General features: G+C 47.5%; 1 protein-coding gene across 1 annotated transcript; it reads right to left on the bottom strand.

Annotated features, from left to right (window-relative positions):
- Window positions 1–17240: 17240 nt before the first annotated feature.
- Window positions 17241–18797, bottom strand: Insm1 (INSM transcriptional repressor 1). The gene has a single exon (XM_059259630.1). The coding sequence runs from the start codon at window positions 18795–18797 to the stop codon at window positions 17241–17243; it is 1557 nt and encodes a 518-aa protein (XP_059115613.1).
- Window positions 18798–22677: the final 3880 nt, after the last annotated feature.

The raw sequence follows: 22677 nt of genomic DNA, 5'->3' as shown, positions 1-22677 counted from the left end.
TTCAGACTTCTATTATTGATTTTCTGTTTCACTGTTTACAAAGTTCCCAGTCCTGACTCCTGTTAAAAGTACACCCCACCCCTTCTGCAAGAGCGCTTATCTTAAGGCTCCATAAACCCTTTTTGTGGAATTCTTGTCATTTTGGAAGTCTTCTATTTTTGTTTTCCAGTGGTAGCAGAACCCAGGGCCACAACCCAGGCCCCAGAGGTCCTTTTTAACTCCCCTAGCCTTCTGATCATTTGTTTCCACAAGCCAACACTTCCAGACTTGGAGTGAGAAATTCAACTGGAGGTACCAAGTAACTTGACCTTGTTGTAACCTAATGATTTTACCAGCCCCATGCCCTGGGTGACAGCAGCAGTTTGTGTCTGTTTATGTTTTACTTTTTCAGCCCATGGGCCTTAGGTTGTAACAGCTCCGTTAGAGACTTAGACTTGGGGAGTGGGGACTCTGGCAACCATGTTTGGTTGGACCTAGCACTTCTTGTTATTTGGGGTGGAAAATTGAAATGATCAAGTTTGCTGTTTCTTTTCTTCAGTTGGAAAAGCAAATATTGTGTTTTCATAATAAATGTCTTTTAGCAAAATTGCTAAGGGTCACTCATCCGGTAGAGACCCTCCAGAGAGCCACTCATCACATTAGCATTAGTAGGTCAGACATCTGTAATAAAAGTGGCCCTAATTACCCCGAAGTGTGATAAGACTCTCTGGGCTCTTGCAGGGCCTGGCCAGTGCCCTTCTTGGCATGCCGATTTCCGGATTTCCATACAGAGGGAAACTGATATTTATAGTCTTGTTGATTAGACTTTTATGCTTTAAAAAATAGTAATCCTACAAAATTATGACTTTTTAAAAAAAATCTTCAGAAGATAGGAGAAAAGAAATTTAGCCTGGTGAGTGACTTTACAAGTTTGCAACTCTTGAGAGCCCCGGGGATCGACTCGGATTCTGTGATGTTGCTGATTAGTAAGTAGGACCTTTAGCCTTATACAGGAGGTCATACAGCTCCAGTGAGCCATGCAAATCCTGTCTTCCTGACTGTCCTCAGGTGTCACTTCCTTATTGCCACTAACTGTGGTAGAGGTTTGATGGACCCTCTAAACCGTTTAGTGTGTCTTATGTGTAGCTGTGTTACTCCATACCTACTGAAGGCAGGGGTCACATCTAAGGGAAACTTGTCCTTTATTTGCACCCAATTTCTATGTATATGACTTACACAGTAAGCAAACATTTTCTTAGTTTCAGGTCTACAATGTGTAGTATGTGTAAATAGGGGGAAAATTGATAGAGATGATAAATTAAGTTATAGCATGTCATTTGATTGTTTTGAGGTCTCTTGTTATTTAACTTTTCAATGCTGCACATTTAGGTTGTTTGGAGGTGGAGGAGACCTCCAAGTCTGCCCCATCTTGGCAGGAGTGTACGTGTGCACTAGGATACACTCCATGAAGGCAGCCATGCTGGGAAAACACTTCGCTCCTTAATGGTGCCACTCAACTCCAGTTCGCTCTTTTTCGTTCTGATTTCCTGGGATGATTTGATGAATTAGAAGCACAGCATCTAGGTGCTGCATGTTTCTGACATTCTTATAGTGTGTAGGAAAATAAAAGTTTATCCCAACATCTAATAAGAAGTTGATTTGCATTTTTTTATTGAACAAAGTTATTCAAAAGCATTTTGTAAGCCAAAGGCAACAGGTGTTCAACACCGTAGCTAGTACCACTCAGAAAGCTTACACATACTCAGGTAAAAATCAACCTCATGGTTCATAGTATGGAATGCTAATATTTAGCCACCAGGGAACCTGCAGCCTATGATGATCACAGGGTAAACTTCTGCATATGTGATTCCTCAAGACTCTGGTCTCCAGCTGGGAGCACCATCCATGTCCTCCTTCCATCGTCTCACCTAATTAAAACTACCCCTGTCTGTTTTTACAGCGGGTATTGAGCCTCATAGTGACCTTTGCCCCCTGCTTTGTCATTCCTAGGCAGCCCCCTGTTCTAAGCTAGAGTCCCTGCCCCTAAGGAGCAAGGTATATTTGAGAACTTTGTTATTAGGTGACAGACAACATGTAATTCGGCCTCTTTCTAGTGTGGCTAAAGCCAGGTACTGATATTTCCTGCCTCAGGACTCCAGTAATCACATTACAACCTAGCCTGTGGTCTCTGAGAACATAGTGGGCCACTCCATGTTCCAGACAACCGTGAATTCTCAGGATGCTGAACAACCGAGTTTGTAAAAGTCATTCACTTGTTCCTTTAGCAAATGCTTGCTGAGTACCCAGTACTTGCAGAACATGTTGATGTCCTGAGAAAGGGTCTAGGGAGTCAAGTGCAAAGAGGAGCCTGAATTGACCTGGCTTCATCTTAGCTTTGAACTGATAATCAAGAGCTTGTATATGTAGTTCCTTCTAGAAACAACTCTAGTGCTGTGAGCCAGAAGCGGTAATTCACAACCTTCTGCTTCATTTGGGCATTTCTAAGGAGGATTCAGAATCCCATCATTCCCTCCCAGGGTCAGACTAAAGCATCTGCCTCCCTTGTAGCTACCCAGAAGGTGATGGATGCCCAGAAATCGATTGGGGAGCTAGAGGAGCTCTGCTGATGGTATTCTAGGCAGCCTCATGTGTCTGTGGCGCTGGGTGGCCCACTGCTCTACAGCTGCTCCTTGGAGCTGAGGCCCTCCCTCTTGCTAACCGTTCAGCTCAGCAGATGGCCTTCCAGGATCCACAGGGAGCTTTCCTCTGGGGTCATATTGGAATACTTTGCAGATATGGAAATGAGCACTTGAAATGCAAAGGCTGTTGTCACTGTTGTCTCGTAAAGGTTACTTTCATATTTATAGCAAAAAGGTGGAGAGGGGTTGGTTCTAGGCACAATGTTCCCTGTGAGAGATTGGGTCATCTTTAGAAATCCTCATCAATACCCTCAGACCATATCATAAAGAATCCAGCAGCTTCCAATGAAAAGGATCACTAAGAAGAATGCAATTGTAGGGGGTTGGTTTGGGGATTTTTGTGTGTTTGTTTGTTTAGTATTCCAGGGGAAATGCCTGTTTCCTCCAATGGAGTATCTTCTAATGAGAAGATACTGCATTTACAGTGTTCACTTCTGTACAAACATCTCTGGTGTAGCTTTGTGTGTGTCATCTAAGCCAAGGCCACTTGATGGAAATGTTTGTATCAATGATTGCTCTTCTATGAATGGATGTGGTTTTAATTGCATTTCATTTTCCAAAAAAAACAAAAAAACAAACAAAAAAAAAACAAAAAAAACAATGGAGGTTGTGGGAAAAGATCATAAAGTAAACTTATCTACATATGTGTTTCCTTAACACCCTGGTCTGCAGCTGGGAACACCAACACTATCCTCCATCTACTTCTGCTATGACAGCTGAGGCCTGAAGGTGTCACCTTCCTGGCTCTCATGCAACTAGACTGGGGATTCAGCCAGGAGCTGGGTCCCCAGTTTTCCGTGTGTAGTGACACCTCCATTCGGTGTAGTGGTACCAACAACTGTTCTTAACCAGTACATGGACTGTTGTTGAACAATATAGTCGTCATGTGCCCATTGTACTTCAGCTGCTGTGAGGATGCTTCGGAGTCCACATCCAAGGCCACCTTGATTCTCTTGTCATAGGAGCCAGACTGAGCACAGCAAGGTTTTGGCACTGTGAGGATCTGGTTTGCCAGAAATCTGACCTCTCCTTATCGTCCACAAAAAGAGCACTTGGAACCAACCCCTCCTGGGAATTCAAAAACCACCAGATAACAGATTCCTGGAAAGGCAGATTGCACAGGTCTTAACTGAAAAAAAAAAAAAATAGACTTTGAAAAGATCTGCTACCAAGGCAGGCTTGGTGCAATACCCAGGCAGGTTGGCCACACCCTGGAAGTTCATTCCCACCTTCTGGAGTCAAAGAGCCATGTGGTGTTTAGCACTCGCTACCATTTGATCAGAGTTGTGATCGCCTCCTAAGAGCATTTACAGGTAAGGATTCCAGGAAAAGATGGTTAAACACACCAAGTCCCTTGAACACCACAGGGACTGCCAGCAAAAGGTTTGCTTCCAAAGCCAAGGGTCGGGTTTCCCACATGATGTCTGCCGTAGCATCTCTCCAGCATAGTTAATGGCCCAGCCAGGGAAGGTAAGGACATCTCTATGGCATGCTCCCCTGCCAAAAGGGACTTTCACATGTGCCCAAAGTAGGTGACCAGCAGCACCACAGCAGGGGACCCTGGGAAATGACATCCCTGCTAATGGATCACTGAAAAGAACTTGCTGACATTGCATTGTACTTTTTTGGTTGTTAGGATTTTACAAGAAAAATATTTTTTAATACCTAAGTCCCTACTAGCCTAAATTAAGTTGGATAATATGAGAGAGGGTACAGATTTAAGCTGCCGTGTTATATGTGTCAAGCAAACACTTGTCAAGCATGCACGAGGTTCTGGATTTGATCCCTAGCACTAGAGAAAGAAAAGGTGTATGAGAGAGAGAGAGAGAGAGAGAGAGAGAGAGAGAGAGAGAGAGAGAGAGAGAGAGTGTGTGTGTGTGTGTAGGTAGGTAGGTAGGTAGGTAGGTAGGTAGGTAGGTAAGTTTAAAAATAATGCGGAAGATTCTGCTCATTTCAAAACCAAAGTCAGAGAAACCAGGAAGTCCTTGTCGCCGTCTTCCATACCATACCATCTTCCAGACATGAAAAACAGGCTTAATATGCTGATATGCTGCCTTCCATATCAGACTGCATTATATATGTGATTGAAAATTCCATTTAAGACATTGAAGAAAGGAAGAACAGATGCATTAATGATCTCGGGAATAAGGGTGCCTTTTCCTGTGTGTCCAGGTGGAATTTTTAATCTAACATTTATGTATCCCTCCCTCTCCCTCTGGCAAAATGCTCATTGAGTTTGACAGACTATTTTACATGAATAGGTCCTGCTCGTCAGCCTCCTCCTTGGCGTGGGGTCCTAGGGTCTGAAAATTGGAGTGTGCTTTTCACTGAGGGTGTGAAGTGTGGAGGGACGGCTATTACAGATCCTGAAAGGATCTTTTTGACTTCAGAAAATAGCCTGGCCAAGAAAAGCTTTTTTCCATGAATACTCACAGACTGCATTATGCTCCTCGGATGATAGAGGTGAGCACTTTTGATCAATATTCCCCAAGAAACGCTGCCAGGCTAAGTGGGACCTGAGGGCCTCTGGGAGACACCCCCTCCCTTGGAGCTGCTACACCTCTGCAGCACATTTCTTACCAGTGCTTTGAGATGCAGCATCAGCTCCCCTCCTAAATACTGACAGCCCGTTCTGTCCTCTGTGTACCTCACCAGAAATGGCTGTCCCCCAGCTTTCCTTTGGGAGCATTTTGTCACCTCCATTTCAGCAAAGCCAAAGGTAGAGGAAAGATTTGGACAGGAGGAAGACTTGAGCAGGAGCTTCTGAATCAAGGAAGGTTTGTTTGTTCATTTAGCATTGCTGAGATTGCAATGACCTGACAGTGTGGATATATGGATATGTATATATTTTCTCTCCCATTTTCCCCCTTCCCAACTCCCCTCTCCATGAAAATGGTAAGCAGGTGATTAAAAAACAAATTCTCTCTCAAAGCTTTCTCTCCAGATCCATGCAAACACACACACACACAAAGATGTCGGCTTTTATTTTGAACAGACATAGCATTATATATTATCTGTTACTATGATGTTCTTTTAAGATTTACTATGTCGTAGGTGCACATGGCTCTAATTCATCATGCTTAATGGTGAATTTATTCCTCAAAATGAAATTTAATTTCCTTGGCCTATGGGTAAGCATTAAGGTGGTCTCCAGTGTTCGTTATAACAATAGTCCTGTAATAAACACCATCACACTTCTACTCTGACATCTGGATGCTTTTATTTATGTGGATAAATTTACAAAACTGAAATAAGTGAGTATTACAGCTTGGATCTGGAATGTGCTGCAAAGACTTCTGGGTCAAAGATTTGGTTGATCTGTGGGACCAATAGAACACAAGGAAAGTGCGGTGCCTTTCAAGATCAGGTGACAGGTGTTACAGTCTCCTTCCTAGCCTTTTGAGTAGCTTGCTCTGGGAACGCTGCCATGCTGTGAGGATACTCAAGCAGCACTGTGGGAACTAGAGGCCATATGAGGGAGCCAGATCAGAAGCTGCCCCTTAACACCATCAGCCCTTCACCTGAATGCAGACCTGTGTGACAGTTAACTGTAACTTCTTTCCCCCCTTAATTAAAAGAATTAAATTTATTTCATTTATGTTATGTGTATGAGTGTTTTGCCTTTATGTTTATCTGTGCATCACATGCCTGGTGCCCATGGAGTTCAGAAGATGGCATAGGATCCCCTGGAACTGGAGTTACAGATGGTTGTGAGGTACTGTGTGGGTTCTGGGAACTGAACTCAGGTCCTCTGGAAGTGCAACCAGCACTCTTAACCACTGAGCCATCTCTCCAGCCCCAATAACTGTAATATTCCAAGATACAGCCCCTCAATGAAGCATGCAACTGAATTTCTTTGTATTTGTGACAGTCTTAGTAGCTCAGGTTGACTTGACTGTGAACTCAAAATCCTCCTGCCTCAGCAATTCTGGGCACTGGGATTGAAGATGTGCACCACTCATGCCCAGCTGCTTCTGAATTGCTGGCCTAATGCATAAGTGCTGTTGCTCTTAACATTGAGTTTTGGGGTAATTTGTTCTTATATGGTCAAAGTGATTTAAACACACTAATCCCATAGATAGAAACTAGGACACTGGTTGTTTGGCTGAACCCAAGATTAGAGGAAGCATTTACATACAGCAGTACATTCTAACAATGGTTCAAATTCCATGGTGAGATATAGTATAACCTTATCCTTTGCCCATAGCCCACAGTATTTCTAGAAAAGGGTACCATACTAGGGACCCAGAGACCTGAGTTCTGGTTTATGCCTAGAAGAAAAGTCATGTGATCTAGGGTGAAGTGGTCAACATCATGTCATCACACACAAAGTGATGATGAATCATGCTACTTCCTACACAGGGTGAGGTGAAGACCAAATAGAAAAGTTCACATCAAGTGTTCTGAAAAGCCAAAAAGAATGCTAAAAATGCCAGGTTATTTATTATATAATGAATAATCTCTAAAGCTCAGTGTTATAAAACAACAGCCATTGTGTTACTTTTCTTATTCAGGGCTCCAGGGAGTGAGTGAGCCCATCTAGGCCATTTTTACCTGTCAAGGGGGCGAAAGGAGCTGGAGTCCTGTTCCCTCTCATGTCTGGGGTTGATTCTCAATCTTGAATGAGACCTCAGCGTAGTCTGACTTGGGCTTTCTCATGGTGTGAAGATTGAGACCAAGACAGACACGGGCAGAAGATGCATGGCCATTCCTAACCTCACATAGAAGTCACACTTAGTGATTTCTTGGTGTTACTTCTACTGTATTTTAAAGAAGCATTCACAGAGACCCATTCAGTCTTATAGGGAAAAGGATGGGTACAGAATTTGTTTCACAATGGGACATATGTAAAGGAATTTGAAGAAATATTTTAAAACATGTACCAAGTGAATTAGTATTATGTGAAACTTGTAATTAAAAAAAAAAACCTCAAAAGAGCAAAACTATTGTTCTTGCTAGCACTTGACCTGAATAACTCATTTAATATTTCAGAAAAGTACTATCCAAGCCCAACCTCACTAGCCTCTGAGATCAGACAAGATTGGACACATTCAAGGGATGGCCATAGACAACTAACTCATTTAATCTTAACAAGAGCCCTGGGAAGTACTTAGTCACAGACAGCTCAATATACTTTAGCCAGATGAAGTAGATGCATCATTAAAGGCTCCTAGTTACCTCACTTTGTGTCTAGGAGGGTCAGATAGTAAGATGTTGGGGCTAAAATATTCAGGAATACTCAAATGGTCTTACTAGACAGGTCATTTCATAATACTGAACCTTATGATGGCCACTTCTTTTTCTGTCTCTCCCAACATGTGATACCTAAACTTGATACCACCTCCTTGGCATCCCTCTTATGGATCTATGTCTCATGGTTTGTCTGATTAGAAATCAGGCATTGTTAATCTAAAGGTAGCCTGACTCCTCATAGTTTAACATTGGTGTTCATGTCCAATCCATTTTCTATAACCTTCTAGCAAAGCCTCGCTGCAAGGGAGGCTGGGAAGGAAAATTTGCAAGTTTTGACTTGGGAAGGCTGGGCTCATTAAGTGGGAGATTGAGCACAGAAAGGGTATTCAAAAGGTATAGTACAAGTAAAAAATATAATCAATGTAAATACATGTGAATGCTACCTTTTCCTCATTTTATCAATAATAAAATGATCAGAGAGAAGACTGATAACTAGTGTAAAGCCCACAGCTCTTAATGGTAGAGACAAGATGTTAAGGCATTTGTACTCTCATCCCATGGAACCTCAATAGGTATAACATGCCAGAGAAGGAATGGTGTTCCTTTATATATGAGCTTGTAAAAATCCCTCCACATTGAAAGACAAAGGAAAATTCCAGAAGCTACAGTTGTGACATGCTCTTTGAAGCATAAAGTTTAATTCTTGTTTGGGGTAGGGGGCAATTATGCTGGAAATCAAATACAGAGCCTCATGCTTGCTAGGCAAGCATTCTGACACTGATTTGAATATGCCATGTCTTCTATAGGCTCATGTGTTGAAGGCTTGATTCCCCAAGCTGTACTTGGGGAGGTGGTAGAACCTTTTAGAAGTAGGGCATAGTTAGAGGATATAGGTCACTGGAGGAACCATGTCTTTGAAGAATGTTTTACCCACACCTCTCTCTCTCCCTGTCTCTGCTTCCTGGCTACCATAAGGTAAGCAGGTTGTTTAATCATTCCCATCATCCTTGATTATCTGCCTCATGGACTAAAACCTCTGAAATCAGGAGCCAAAAAAAAAAAAAAAAACAAAAACAAAAACAAAAACAAAAACTACTCACTTCTGTCAAATGGTTGTTCTCAGATATTTGTCACAGTAACAACAAACTGACCTATACAATGTAATATTTTCTTTAAAGTTTCTAGCCAGGTGTGGTGTTACAAGACTGTAACTCCAGTACTTCAGAGGCTGAGGCAAGAGGATTCCTATAAGTTCAGGGCCAGCCTAGGATACATGCAAAACCCTGAATCGAGCAAATAAACAAGTTTCTAGATCATAAGTGTCAGAGTTTGGACTTGGTTCCATGTATTGGGCAGAAATGTGTCTGTATCCCTCTGCTGCCCTTCAGACTAAATTGTTCAGGGATATTTTTTCCTTCCCTCATTCACATCGGTTGTCATGGTTCTGGGATGGCCTGTTAACTTGCCTGCAGGCGTATAACAATGAGTGATTTCCACACCAAGAGTTCTTAGAACCGAAATGGAAAGTAAAGAACCAGATAGAAGGGAGCATAGAAAGCCAGCTCAGAGTGATTTTCCCACCATGCTGTGGCTTAAAATGCCACCATCTATTTCTCTCTCTCTTATACTTTGCATCTGCAGCCTATTAAAGCAAAGCAGAATCTACAGGTTTGGTGTTATGCAAGTGGGAGAGCCTTTGTTGTGGTTGGAGTATTGAATGTATCTGATTTTTTCATGAATATCAGATACTTGCGTTTGCACGATTTTTAGAAATAAGTTTCTCCTGTGTTTGATACAGGAGACAGTGTTTCTCTCACCAGGTGGGAGAGAAGTCATCTGACTCCTGATTGAGGACTAGAACTGTGCCTGTCCTAGTCCCCTGGCAAGAGGACAGAATGCATTTCACCATCCATATGAATTCTCCCATACCAGAATCTTTGCCACCTTGGATTGTTCTCTTTGCACTAGTATGGTCAGCTATAAGCCTGTCTCTTGTAGGGCTTCCTATGTCCCCATGTGTTCCACAGATGTGGATTAATGAAACCTTGTAGAGTACCTGCGAGAACTCAATGAGTTGCTCAGGCAGGCCTCAGACTAGGCCAAACTGAAGTTAAGCTGCTAATACAGTTACAGATGCATCATTAGTTGGAGCTAGTGGTCCCTCGTTAAGATTTCCAAACACTAGCTCTTAGTTCAAACCTACCATTTGTCCAAACCAGGATGACTCAGTCTGTGGGCAACAGTTCACTCTAAACCCATCAATATCAACGTCCACACAGACTTCCTTGCATCTTGTTAACATTTGGATTTTAATGCAGTGGTAGGTCCGAGATGAGGTCTGCAGTTCTGTCTGCTCTTCAAACTGGCTCCCACATGATGCTGATGCAGTGAGTCTGTGGTCAGCAAAGCCCTGAAAAATGCAAATAATGAGCCTACAACCTGTTTATTGTGGTTTCCCCTCTTCATCTGTTTTGTGTTGCTGTGACAAAATACCACAGGTTGGTTGGTTTATAATGAATAGGTGTTTATTGCCTTACAGATTATGGATCCTCCAAAGTCTCTGTTCCCTTGGGAATTCCAAGAGCCTTCCTACTATATCATCCCACTGAAGGTAGAGAGCAAGTGAGGAAGAGCATGATGGGCCCAAGGCACACTTATCACTACCTTACCTTCTGCATTAACAACACTAATCCATCCATGAGGTCACAGCCATCATGACCTTGATGACTCTGATTAGGCTCCACCTCCAAACACTTGTATTGGATATTCTATTTCCAGCATAGTATTACATTTCTGTCATATGAACTTTGAAGGCATATTCAAACCATATCATCATCATCATCATCATCATCATCATCATCATTGATATGCTTGTGACTCTGGGTCAGAGAACTTGTATAAAAATAATGATTGGCAGCCTTTCTCCAGTTTTGACCTTTGGACACTAACCTAAATGTCCATATCCTCAAATACTTACACAATTAAAAGAGATCAGCAACTGCCAAGAAGATGTTGGTTGCTATTAAATTAACACCATTTTGAAGCAAGTGAATGCTAACTCAAAGTTATCTTCTGTCTTTGAATCAACTTCTAAGCTAATAAGTGAGTAGTTACCCAAATTCCTTGAAATGTTAAGTTGAACTACATATGAAGTTTTTATTTTTGACTTCAAAAAAGAGCCCAAGTTGTTATTTCACCAGCTAATGTCAGGTCATTTGTATAAGTAAGAAACCCTTTCAAGTAATGGACAACCTTGCTATCTTAGTTAGGATTCTATTGCTGTGAAGAGATACACCATGACCATTGCAACACTTATGAGAAAAACATTTAATTCGGGTGGCTCACTTACAGTTTCAGAGGTTCAGTCCATTATCATCATGGTGAGAAGCATAGCAGCATGTAGGCAGATGTGGTGCTGGAGCTGAGAGTCCTACATTTGGCAGGCAAGTCAAGTGACTGTCACACTGAGTGAAGCTTGAGAAAGGAGACCTCAAAGCCTGCCCCCAGAGTGACACACCTCCTCCAACAAGGCCACATCCTCTAATAGTGCCACTCGGTTTGGAGGCCGTTTTCTTTCAAACTATCACACTTGCTCTTCTGTTTAGATGTCTGTAATGATTGATAGGAGTCAGAGTAGTGTTTATATTGCCGAAAGCAACCATGATGGAGGGGGCGAACATGAGCAATACTAGTAAAATCAACTGGAAGGCAGTTTTCTATTTTGTGGGAAACTGCCTCTTTGCATCTATATTCTAGAATGGCAATGGTTTGTTTCACATAGACCGCAAAAGAAAAAGAGCCACAGATAAGTTGATGGGACAAGCTTTTAAATGGCAACCCTGAACATGTGTATTTTAGCCCAAGTCTCCCACCCTTTCTAGTCTTTGTACTCCGGAAACTGTAGCCTAATTTTTCTTTCTCCAGTAGAAAGAGCCTTTCTCTGAACTCTGCTCTTCCATGCACTGACACCTCCCTGTGCCCTATCAGATTTGACACACAATAGCATCTTGGCTTACAATGTTCATTCTGTCAGCCTCAGGTGTGACTGTCATCTGGCTGTGGTATTTGCGAAGAGGACATTGCACTGGGGCTCTGGCTGTGTATAGCAGGGACGAAGCAGATGTTGCACTCAATGAAAGGCCTTCTTTGATGAGTGAAAGAGGAGAGCGATGAATTAAGGTTGAAGTTTCCGGTGTTATCTCCCTGCTATGTTATGCGCGGCCTATGAGCTCAAGCCAAATGGAAGGAACCGTGAATGTCTGAGAGCAGGGCAGTACAGTGGTAAACTGAATGAGGACTGTGGAGGCATTGCTGGTGTGGCAGGGTATGACTGTAATGTGCCTGCAACACAGGCTCTTCACAGGCCTTTGAGGGTGTTCCTACTGCCATGAACATTCTAGAAGTTTCACTGCAGTTTGGAATGGCTTGTCCCTCTAGTGTGGGCTTGTTGCAATGAGTTAATGGAAACAAAAGAAATCAAAAGCTGAAAACGGAAACACTAATGCTTTGTGTGGAAATGCCACCAGGGAGACCACACAGCACAGAAATCTTCAAACAAGACAAGCATGAATGTGTTCACCCCATAACCCATCTGTTCACCATGCAGAAGGAAGTGTGTACAGCCTGGATAGCCCCATGTTCCACAGGCAGCATGCCCACAATAAAAGTATCTGGTAGACAAAGGATGACAGACACTTGGGGCTTAAGAGATGAAGGGGTGAATGTTTGGGTTCATTAAAATATGCTAACTGACTTTAAATCATGTGCTCAGTTTGTTCTCTGATTTGGAGAAACACACCAGGCTAGGGCCTTTATTAGGATAATAAAATCTAAATTGGGATGATAAAAAAAAAATCCAGAAAAATTGTGAATGGTAACTCTGCAAGCCAGAACTTTTTTCTCTCTCACCCCTATGAGGAACCAATTTCCCTCACTCCAAAGGTCTATCCTGGGTCCCTTGCTGGGGACACCTTTCCATGGACCCTGTTGCTTTCAGTATTTTGTCTGATTCCAAGTAACTTCTCCCTGTGGTTCCTCATAAAGAACATGTTTAAAAACAAAAGCAAAACACCAGAACTTGTTTCTCTTCAGAAAACCCTCTTGCCTGGCCAATTGCCTCAGTGAATCAAAACCTGTAGTCAGTTGCAGAGGGTGAGGATGTTGAAAATTACTGATCTACTATTTCCTTAGCAACCTTAGAAGAAGACAGGATTTCTTAGAAGAAGACAGTACATTTGGCTTCTCTCTCTTTCTCTTCCTCTTCAGACTGCTATTTTTTGAGTTATTTTATTAGAACACAGATTTAGAGTTAAAGTCTGAAGTCTATAAGCCACTATCACGCCATCTTGCTGATCAAATAGAATCAGAATCATTGTTAATTCTGTAAGTTCTTTCATCCCGTGGTTTCTCTCTACAGCTCTGCTTCCTTACTGTTCTGAAAATCCCACAGTTCGTAGCTTCAACCACCAAACATTACAGCTTCCTCTACCTATGCGATGTCTTTTTTATTTTAACCTGGCCCCACAAGAAGCTAACGGTGACACATGCCAGAAAATTATTTGAGGTCAGCAACTTTTGTTCAAACTAAGCCTGCCAGAGGCTGCAGATTTGTAGCAAATTCTACATGTCCTAGGGGAACAGCAGTTGGGACAGTGCGGTTGCCTCCAGTGTGAAGAACACTGGATCCCTCTGGGGTCTGTGCTGTCTTTTGTCTCTCAGACTTCGGAATGCCCCCTGAGATGCCCCATGGTGTTTATGTCCCCGCCCCCACCTGTGGTATCTATCACTAAGAATATCTGAGGTTGACAGGCAAAGATAAAGAGCCTAGTGGGATCCAAGCGACATGGACTAATGCTACAGAGTCTGACCAACCCTCACTAGAGACCCCTTTTGTCCTTTGTTGGACTAACGGTGCCAGAATTCCTCCAGAATTATCTATTTAGTTGGATTAAGAGGCTCTTCTGCTTTGTCTGGTTTGACTCTGTGGAAAGCTATAGAATGAAGTTAAAAAAAAAAAAAAAAAGATGGGATGGGTCAACTGAGGGGGGGAAGGCAAGGCACTGGGCCAGGGTTCTGGGTACCAGCAGCAGAGCAAATAGGGCCAGATGAGAAGTGTTGCACCCTCTCCAGCAGTGCCCCCCCAACCAACCCCGACACACCAGGCAACATTCAACTGTAGCATTGCCCTGTGCAAATGTGGGCACCCAGGTCTCCGCAAGGCACTTAGCACGCCCCCAAGTGTCACTGTGTGTTCAGGGTTGGAGTCCAGCCAGCCTCCTTCTAGATTGAAACAGACTAGCTTTCTGGGCTTCTGGTAGGTGTGATTTCCTCTGTCCATGGTGCTACCCAGAAGGAAGGAAAGACTTATAACCTCGGTGTTTGGGAAAAACTCCCTACAGCAGACCTTCCCAGCACAGTCCGTGTTCCCGCTCAGCACACCACCACTCCCCCTCGCCCCCCTTAGAGCTCCCACTGTTCCAGTCTCAGAGAAGTGAAGCTGGTGAGTGATGGGTGGCCCCCGGGACAAGGATGACTGTGAGGAAAGAGGTCAACGCAGTGCCTCTCCGCTGTTCCAGGCACCGACTCATTTAGGGTCCTAAGCAGTCCAGAACACCCTCTTGCTCTTTTGTTTTGCCCCATCTAACATAGATAAAGAGCTAGGCTAACATTTCCTTTATTTGTCCTGCTTTTGAACCCTCCCTCAGAGCCAGGTTGCTCAACCTAACCCCCAATCCTTCCACCATCAAGCCTGTACTGTAGTATAAGGTAGGAAATCGTGAACTGGCTTCCAATGACCTCCCGATATTGGAGTGACCTCCGAACACACAGCCTGTCAACAGCCTTTGCATCAGTATCAAGAAGAGTGTATTTCCCGCTCTACAAGGAAGCATGGAAAGGGGAAGCCCAACTTCCTCATTGCAGAATATTATGCTAACTTGTATTGCTTGAGAATTTGTCGCCCAACACTCTTCCTCTGTACTTCAAGGGTCCACTTCAATCATCTCTGTTTACTATGCAGCTTCACTCAGAAGCGCATAAACATACACAGAATCTTAGTTTTTATTCTGGAGAAGTAGTGTGTTTGTTCAGCTGAAATACATCTCCCCAGGAGACAGAGAACCATTCATGAACAAGTAAGTCACATCTGCATGTATATAGGTGAGTAGAGGTGAATTCCCACCCTGTGGTCAAAGACAAAACCAGCGAGTCCGACACAGATGCAGCCACTGTTCCTGAGACAGGTCTGGACTTGTTGAGTGGGGCCAGATTTCATGTTTATTAAAAAAAAGAAAAAAAAGTCCTACTGCCACTGAGCATACATGCACTGCCCTGTAGCGTGGATGGTGTGTGGTTCAGAGGGAAATCTTCCAAGGTCCTATATTTAATTCTGAATTCCTCATTCCCTGCACACTCATCAAAGTTCTCTTAGGAAGATCTCCACAGTGTAGACCTCTTTGGCAGGCAAATGTGGTTGGAAGACCTGATGGGCATTAGGAAAAAACATAGGAGAGCTTCACAAAATGAAGGGCACACTCATAGGTGAAACGTGGCTACGCTCGCTCCTTGTTCGCACTTTTCAGAATACTGTGGGTGATCAGCAGAACCATTCTTCAAAGAGCTGAGTGACAAATAACGGAAAACATTGTAATTGCCTGTTATTAAATTTAATACCCCAAACAGATGGTGTGTGTCCTCCCCCCACCCCACCCCTGCTCATGCACTCAATAGATGGCTCACCTGACTGGAAACTTATTTTAGAGCCCTTTCTCCAAACTCAGTTGCTTAACTTGTGCTATGCGCATGAGTAAATTTCTTTTTTCTACTTGATCCTTAATAATAATACTAATGATAATAATAGTCTCTCCCACTTTGGGGAATGGCTATCACCTAAAACTCCAAATTATAGACAAGTGAAGAGTATGTTAAATAAAAGTGGTATCCCTTTATCTGCTGGTGAAAGGGGCAGAGTCTATTGAGGGCTTGGTTATGCCCCTCTGACCGGCTGCTAGGGCTTGCTCTAGCTCTTTCTAGTACATTTCTGTCAGAAAGGGCAGAGTCTAATACAGGTTCAGCTGTGAAAAATCCCCAACTCTTATGAGAGGGGATATCTTCCCTAACCATAGAAACACAGGCGCTTTTTAGAAATCAGTAAAAACCACCGTTTAAAATCCATTTTAGATCCTCTTTGGAAGGAACTATGTGATAGGAAAATAAGACCACAATATTTTGACTTTGAAAATATTTTATTTGAATAGTAAATATTTATACAGTTGAAACAGTTCTATTGAAGCTTTCTATAAATAGCTAACAATTAAGAAAATAATGTATGTAGAAAAGAGATTGCATTTAAAAGTAAGAGCTGTCGTTGTACAAGGGCCTTGGGGCCCCTCAAGCAGAATAAAATGGTACGTTGTCTGTAATTCCCTCAGATAGATAGAAAAGTTAAAACTCTCAGCAGACCCCTTTACTAAAAAGGTTCTTTCCTAAAATGCACAGTGAAATGTCAAAAGTGGCAGGGGGAAAGCTCACAAAACAAATCAAAAAAGAATCAGCAATCAAATAATAACGTAATCTTCATAATTAATATAAATAAATAAAGAATAAATAACAATTACGCATAAATCAACATATACATGTAAAGGGAACTCATATAGTCCTACCTCAACAAAGATGATCAAACCAGAACCTCTTCCGTGAAATATTGAGGCAGTTACTACAGCATCTCGTGAAAACTCCTCTCCCTCCCCCCCCCCAAAACAATCCCCAACAGACAACAGGTCAAGGCATTTGTGGCTATACTAAAGAAAACTCTTTTGTAAGCAATTTGATTTGTTCACATACAAAAAGGTAAAGCCAGACTCCAGCAGTTCACAAGCCATAATAAAGCTAATCGTGTGGGAAGTTCAATTTACAGCCTGTGAAATATAAAGGCATTTATTCCTCAAGATTCACCCAAAACAACCCGTACAATGCTACAGACATTGAGAGCAGAGATTGGTAGGCAGAGCAAACCGCATTTTCTAGACCATGAACACAGCGAATACTAGCAAGAAAAACAGCTTCGCCCCTCAAGGGGAGGCTTCCAACCACGAGACAAACGCATACAGCTTTTTTTTTTCTCCCCTGTACAGAAAGAGACGGACTCCTGTTGCTCCATGGGTGGGGGTACACAACGCAAAGGGGGTAGGGTCCAAAAGGAGTCACAGCGAGAGGACCAGGGTTACCATCACGCCACACCGAGAGAAGCGAAGACGACACTTTTACCCCGGGATGGGGATGGGGGCACCCCAGCGCAGGCATGGGGGCGCGCTCTCTTTGTGGGTCTCCAAGTGAAGGCACAGTTCTGGGGGCCGGGACCGAGGGCGCACTCTAGCAGGCTGGACGCACGGGCACCTGAAGGAGGATCACCTGTCTATTCTCAGACGGGTGGCACTTGTTGATGTGCCGCGTAAGACCCGGGGAGCTGTAGAAGGTAGCCGGGCAGTACTTGCAGGGGAACACCTGGGCAGCGTGCAGCAGGCGCAGGTGGCGCTCCTGGGCGCCCTTGCTGGGGAAGGTCTCCCCGCACACTGGGCACAGGTGGCATTCGGCGGCCGCACTCAGGCCCAGTACGCCGGCCGCCTCGCCGTCGCCCGCGGCCTCCTGGGGCGTCTTTTCGTCGGGCCCCGCATAGAAAGCCAGTATGTCCTCGGCGGGAGGCGGTGGCGGTGGCGGCGGCGGCGGCGGCGCGCCTTTGGCCTGCAGCGCCTGGTGATGTGCCAGCAGGTGCTTGCGCAGATAGGCCTGGCGACGGAACTTCTTGGCGCAGTGGTGGCACTCGTAGAGCCCGTCCTCGGAGCCTGACTCGGAAACGCCGCCGGGGCTCGGCGTGTCCCGATCGCTGCCGCCGCCCGCAGCCTCGCGCGCCTCGGCCCTGGTAGCGGCTTCCGGCTCCGGCGCACGGGTTGTGGCAGGCGCGGGCCGTGGTTTGTGCCAGCGACGGTGCGAGGCCAGGTTGGCCGGGCAGCTGAAGACCTTGGCGCACTCGGGGCAGCGGTACTCCACGCGCACGATGCGCGAGCACTTGTGCTGCGCCAGCGCGAACGGGTCGGCGTACTCCTCCTTGCACAGCTGGCAGATGAACTCGCCCAGCGGCCGGGTTGCACCCCCCGCACGGCCCCGCGGAGCCTCCACCGGGCCCTCCTTGATCTTGAGCCCCAGCACCGGCGACGTGGTCACCTCATCCTCGAAGTGTAACTTGCGGATGGCCTTGGGCTTTTTGGCGCTCGGGGCCTTGACTGCCTTGGCGGGTGGCTCTGCAGCCAGAGTGGCGGGGGGCGCGGGCCGCTTGCCCGGGGGCCGCAGGGCAGCGGCGGGGGACAGTGGGGGACCAGGCCCGGGACCCCGTGCCGCCTCGGCGCCGGCGGAGAACGCGGTGCCCATCTTGAGCTCGGCAGGCGCGAAGAGTAGCGCGTCTCCGCCGCAGGTGCCGCCGCCGCCAGCGCCGTTCGCGCCGCCGCCTCCCCCTGCGAGCAGCGCGGCGGGCGTAGGGAAGGACTCGGCTGACACCGGCGAGCCGAGGTTGAAGCTGCGCTCGAAGTACTTGTGCTTCTCATGCTCGCGGCTCACCGGCCGCGTGGGGCTGTAGAGAGGTGCGGGGTGAGCAGCCTCTGGGTTGCCGAAGTGCGCGGCCCGCGGGCCCGGAGGGGGTGGCGGCGGGCCTGGCGCGCAGGCGAGCGCGGCGGCGAGCGCTGCATGGGCGCGCTCCGCGAGCGCCGGCGGCGGAGGTGGCGGCAGTGGCCCGGGGCTTGGCACCGGGGGCTCGGCGCGGGCGCCCCCGCAGCCGGGTGACAGCAGCAGCGCGCGGTCACCGTCCTCGCCGCCCCGAACCCGGTAGGACACGGGCGTGGACTTCTTGCTGCGCTTCACCAGGAACCCGCGGGGCATGTTGGCGCGGTGCAAGGGCAACGCACTGGCTGAGTCCCACCTCCGTGCTCGGCCCTGATGGCCCTCAGTGCCCCCAGCCCATCGCCTGCACTAGGCGGCTTCGAGACTCGCGTTGCGCCGGCAGCGGCTGGCCCGGCTCTGCGCCCCGCACGCGCGTCCCTGTCCCCGGGCCCGGGCGCCGCTCCCTTTTAACGGGGGGAGGGGGCCATTGTTCTCGCCTCCCGCTTCCCCCGGAGCCAATCAGAGCGTCCGCAGCTCCTCCGCCCGGGAGGGTGGGAGGGCGACAGAGCGGCAAAAAGGGAGCCGGGACTCAAGGGTCGCCCGGTAGGTGCGGCAGATGTACCTGAGGGCGCGGGGCCCCAGCGCGCGCCCCTCGGCCGCCCCGCCCCGCCGCGCCCGGCGCCGCCGCCCCGCCTGGCCCAGGCACACGCCCGGCCCCGCCTCCCTTCACGGTCTGCTGCTCCTCTATGGGGAGGCGCACGTGCCTGGGCTTTGTGTATCTCCTCCGGGGGGCGCGGAGCCGCCAAATGGGCCCGTCCATCAGCACGACAATGTGCGCCCCCCTCCCGCGCGGGGATTACCCGCGGGTCGCGAGCTAAATAGCAACAAAGGAGAAGAATGGCCCCAAATATGTCAGGAGGGTTCAATCCGCGAGCCGGAGCCCAGGGGGAAATTGGGCGCGCTGATGGGGATGGGGGCAGGGGCGACCAGAGGGCTGCGGCTGCGGCGGGAGAAGGGCGCGGGAGCCCCGCATGCTGTTCCTGCCATCATCAGGAAGGAGAAAGCGCTGCGAAGTCCGGACAGCCAGTGGCTGGCCAGAGCCCTGGCCGTGGGACCCTGGGGTTCCGAGTGTAAACAAGTCCGGCCTGCGGGCTTCGGCTGAGCGCTGTGTGTGCTCGCAGGCTCGGCCTACCGGTGAGCCTCGAAAAGCCTTTCTCGAGTTGGAGAAAACTGTTGGCACGTTTTCGATCCTCCGCGGGTGCGGGGCTGCAGTCCTGACTGGCTGGCTGACTTCTAAAAGGAACTTGAATGTCTGAACTTTCCTTTCCCTAAGATTCCTGAGGCCCTGGGATTGGCGTCCTCGCCAAGGTCAGACCCAGGCTTCAGGAGCCTCCTCTCTGTCCAGGGCGTAGGCAACGCCTGTGGAGTTGACCTAAGCGGGCCACGCACGGTGAAGTTGGTTTCCACCCTCTGCGCAGCCTCATGCATTTTCATTCTGAGCGGGCATTTTGTCTGCGGGTTGACATCAGATGCTAAATCAAGGGCTCCAATCAAGGCGCTGCGGAATAAAGCAACCGCCTGTCTGGGCGCCCCCCCCCCCCCCCCGAGCCGTGGCCCCTTCACCTTTGTGAAGGAAATTAACCTCCCGCTATTGAGCGCGGGTCGCGGCCAATCTGGACGCAAAAGAGACGCGTGCTGCGGGGGTGGGGGGGGAGGGGGGAGAGGGCCAATCTGTCCTCAGAGGGAGGCTGCAGCCTGGGAGGACCAGCCGCTTCCCCGTGCCACCGGGAAGAGACAACAGGGAAGGACATCCCCGGTCGCACACACCACACCCGATGCCGGATTTGGACCCAGACCGGACAACTTGTCTAGGATCCTCTTCCCGGCCCAGAGTCGAGGAAACACAAAAGATTGCATTTCTCGGGAAAGGAATAGGTTCCTACGAATGCACATTAGTCGGGACTGTCTTTCACCAGGGAACAAATAGCCGAGACTCATCAAATGTCATAGCTGTGGGGAAAACGTCACTTTACTGAAAGTGAAGAAAACATTTTTTCCCCTTGCAATGTTCCGTGAGGCTAGATTTTGCTGAGTTTCAGTTATGCCTAATTCTACTGAAGGCATTTAATTGTTTTGGGGTTTCCCTCTGAAAATACCCTGGCTTGGAAATTAAATACAGTTTTTCAACAGACTCCACTCGAGTAATAAATAAATTGTAATGGGGACAGTTATTACGGTGAGTTAACTAAGGGGGGGGGGAATCTTATCATTTTTATGCCTGTGATTTTTTTAACCCATCAACTGAAAAGAGAAAAATACATAAAATGAATGCTGTGATGGTTGGTTGCTAGTCCTTAAAAAGTTAGAAATCCTAAAATGAACTTACAATTCCTGAATGTTTCAATCTGAAAATAACCGATGTTATTTCCTTGCTCTTTTGAGCGCTGATTAATACTGCTGATAAAATTAGGGGAGAGAGGGAGATTCCGGGACAGCTTTGACCAATTTTATTTTCTAATCACGAATCCCATCTGGGTTGTGGAATAATAGAGCAGGGCTCAACGGTCTACCCCCAACTGGATATTTAGTCTTGCGGATGTAACACTCTTTTTATTCAAAAGACTACCGGAAGAGTTAGTTGCCTAGTGAATTCTTAAACAAACAAAAAAACCCCACTAATAATTGTAAAGAAAGTGTGTGTTGGGGGGCAGGTTGCATATGACCAACAATTGAAAAAAATAAAATCTTTGCCTGAGGGAATTCAAACAGGGTTCTTGATTTAGGCAGGGAAATCTATGCAGATATTCAACGGATGCTTTTCACGCTGGTACAATTAAAATAAATGGAAACTTGGAAAGTCCTGGAACACTCAGGCTGCGCGCACGCGGACACATGCACGCACCAGCCACCCTTCAGCAGGTGCAGTCCGGCATTGGTGGTGGGGGTCTCCATTGTGGTCTGCAGAATTTTCTCAGAGCTTGTCTGCCTGCCGGAACCAGGACACCGTCTCCTCCGAGGAAGAGCAAAGCTCGCCCGCGGCCTGCTTCTCCACACTGCGATCTGGAATAATGGACGCGGGGAGGAGTGGTGGGGAAACCCTGAGTGTTACTTTTCCTTCTTTGGGGGAGGGGAGGCTTAACGGAGTTGGTGGGAGGCAAGGCACTGAAATGTCCCTCCAGGACACCAAGGCGAGGATTCCTCTCCCGGCAGGAACCTCTTGGGAAAACCTCCCAGGCCTCTCCGACGCTTGTCTTTGCAGAATGGTGTGTGGGTACCAGCTCCCAAGGCTGCAGACCTGGAGGCTGGCTATGTACCATCCTCTCCTATCCTGTGCATGCGGCTGCCGTCGGGCAAGCGTCAGGACTCACTGTGAACCCCCAGCTCTGCTCCCGAAAGAAAGTTGAAACCACTAGGAGTTTCTAGAAAGTGGGTGTCTAGGTTCTAAGTACAGTCTTCGGGAATTTAGCTGCGGGTCTGGAGCTGTGCTAACAGTTTTAACGACTCTGAAGGAGACGCATGGGTCAGGGGTCTCAGCCCTCCACCGGCAGGGAGAGCTTCTGGAGACACAAGGTTATGTGTGTGTCGGGTGGGTGTCTCTGGTTCTCTCTGCCCTTCTGCAGCAGCCGGCTCTCCTGACTTAACAGAAGCCGCCGCCCCCCCCCCCCCCCCGGCCACAGTCCCCCAGTTCCCACAAGCCACGGCTGGAAAGCACTGAGTCCCACAGTCCCATGGCCACCGCCGGTCCCGGAGGAGCCAGAGTCCAGAAGCTTTGTGTTTGCAGGAATGAAGGGTTGTCTTGTCAGTCCCAGGGGCACGCGAGAGACACGCGCAGGCGGGATGCCGCCGCCCCTCCCGGCCCAGTCCGGCCTCTGGGCACCTTCCGGGCCTCCCCGCCCCGTAGGCCTCTGCCTTTGTTCGGCACATTAGCATAAAGCTGCCACGGATCTCCCGTTTAAATAATTCCACACAAAAGGAGAGTGCATGAAAGAGATCGAACAAGGGTGAAGCCGCGAGGCCGCGCCAGGCGCTGGGCGCGGGAGGGACGCGCTCTAGTGTCCCCTCCCCTCCAGGGCCCAGGGCCCCCGCAATCTGCAATCTGCCGCGCACCCATTATGAAGCCACCTCGTTCATACCACCACCACCACCACCACCACCACCA

The sequence above is a fragment of the Peromyscus eremicus genome, chromosome 4, assembly GCF_949786415.1.
Source record: "Peromyscus eremicus chromosome 4, PerEre_H2_v1, whole genome shotgun sequence".
Taxonomy (NCBI): Eukaryota; Metazoa; Chordata; class Mammalia; order Rodentia; family Cricetidae; genus Peromyscus; species Peromyscus eremicus.
This window is presented reverse-complemented; position numbering and strand designations above follow the sequence as displayed.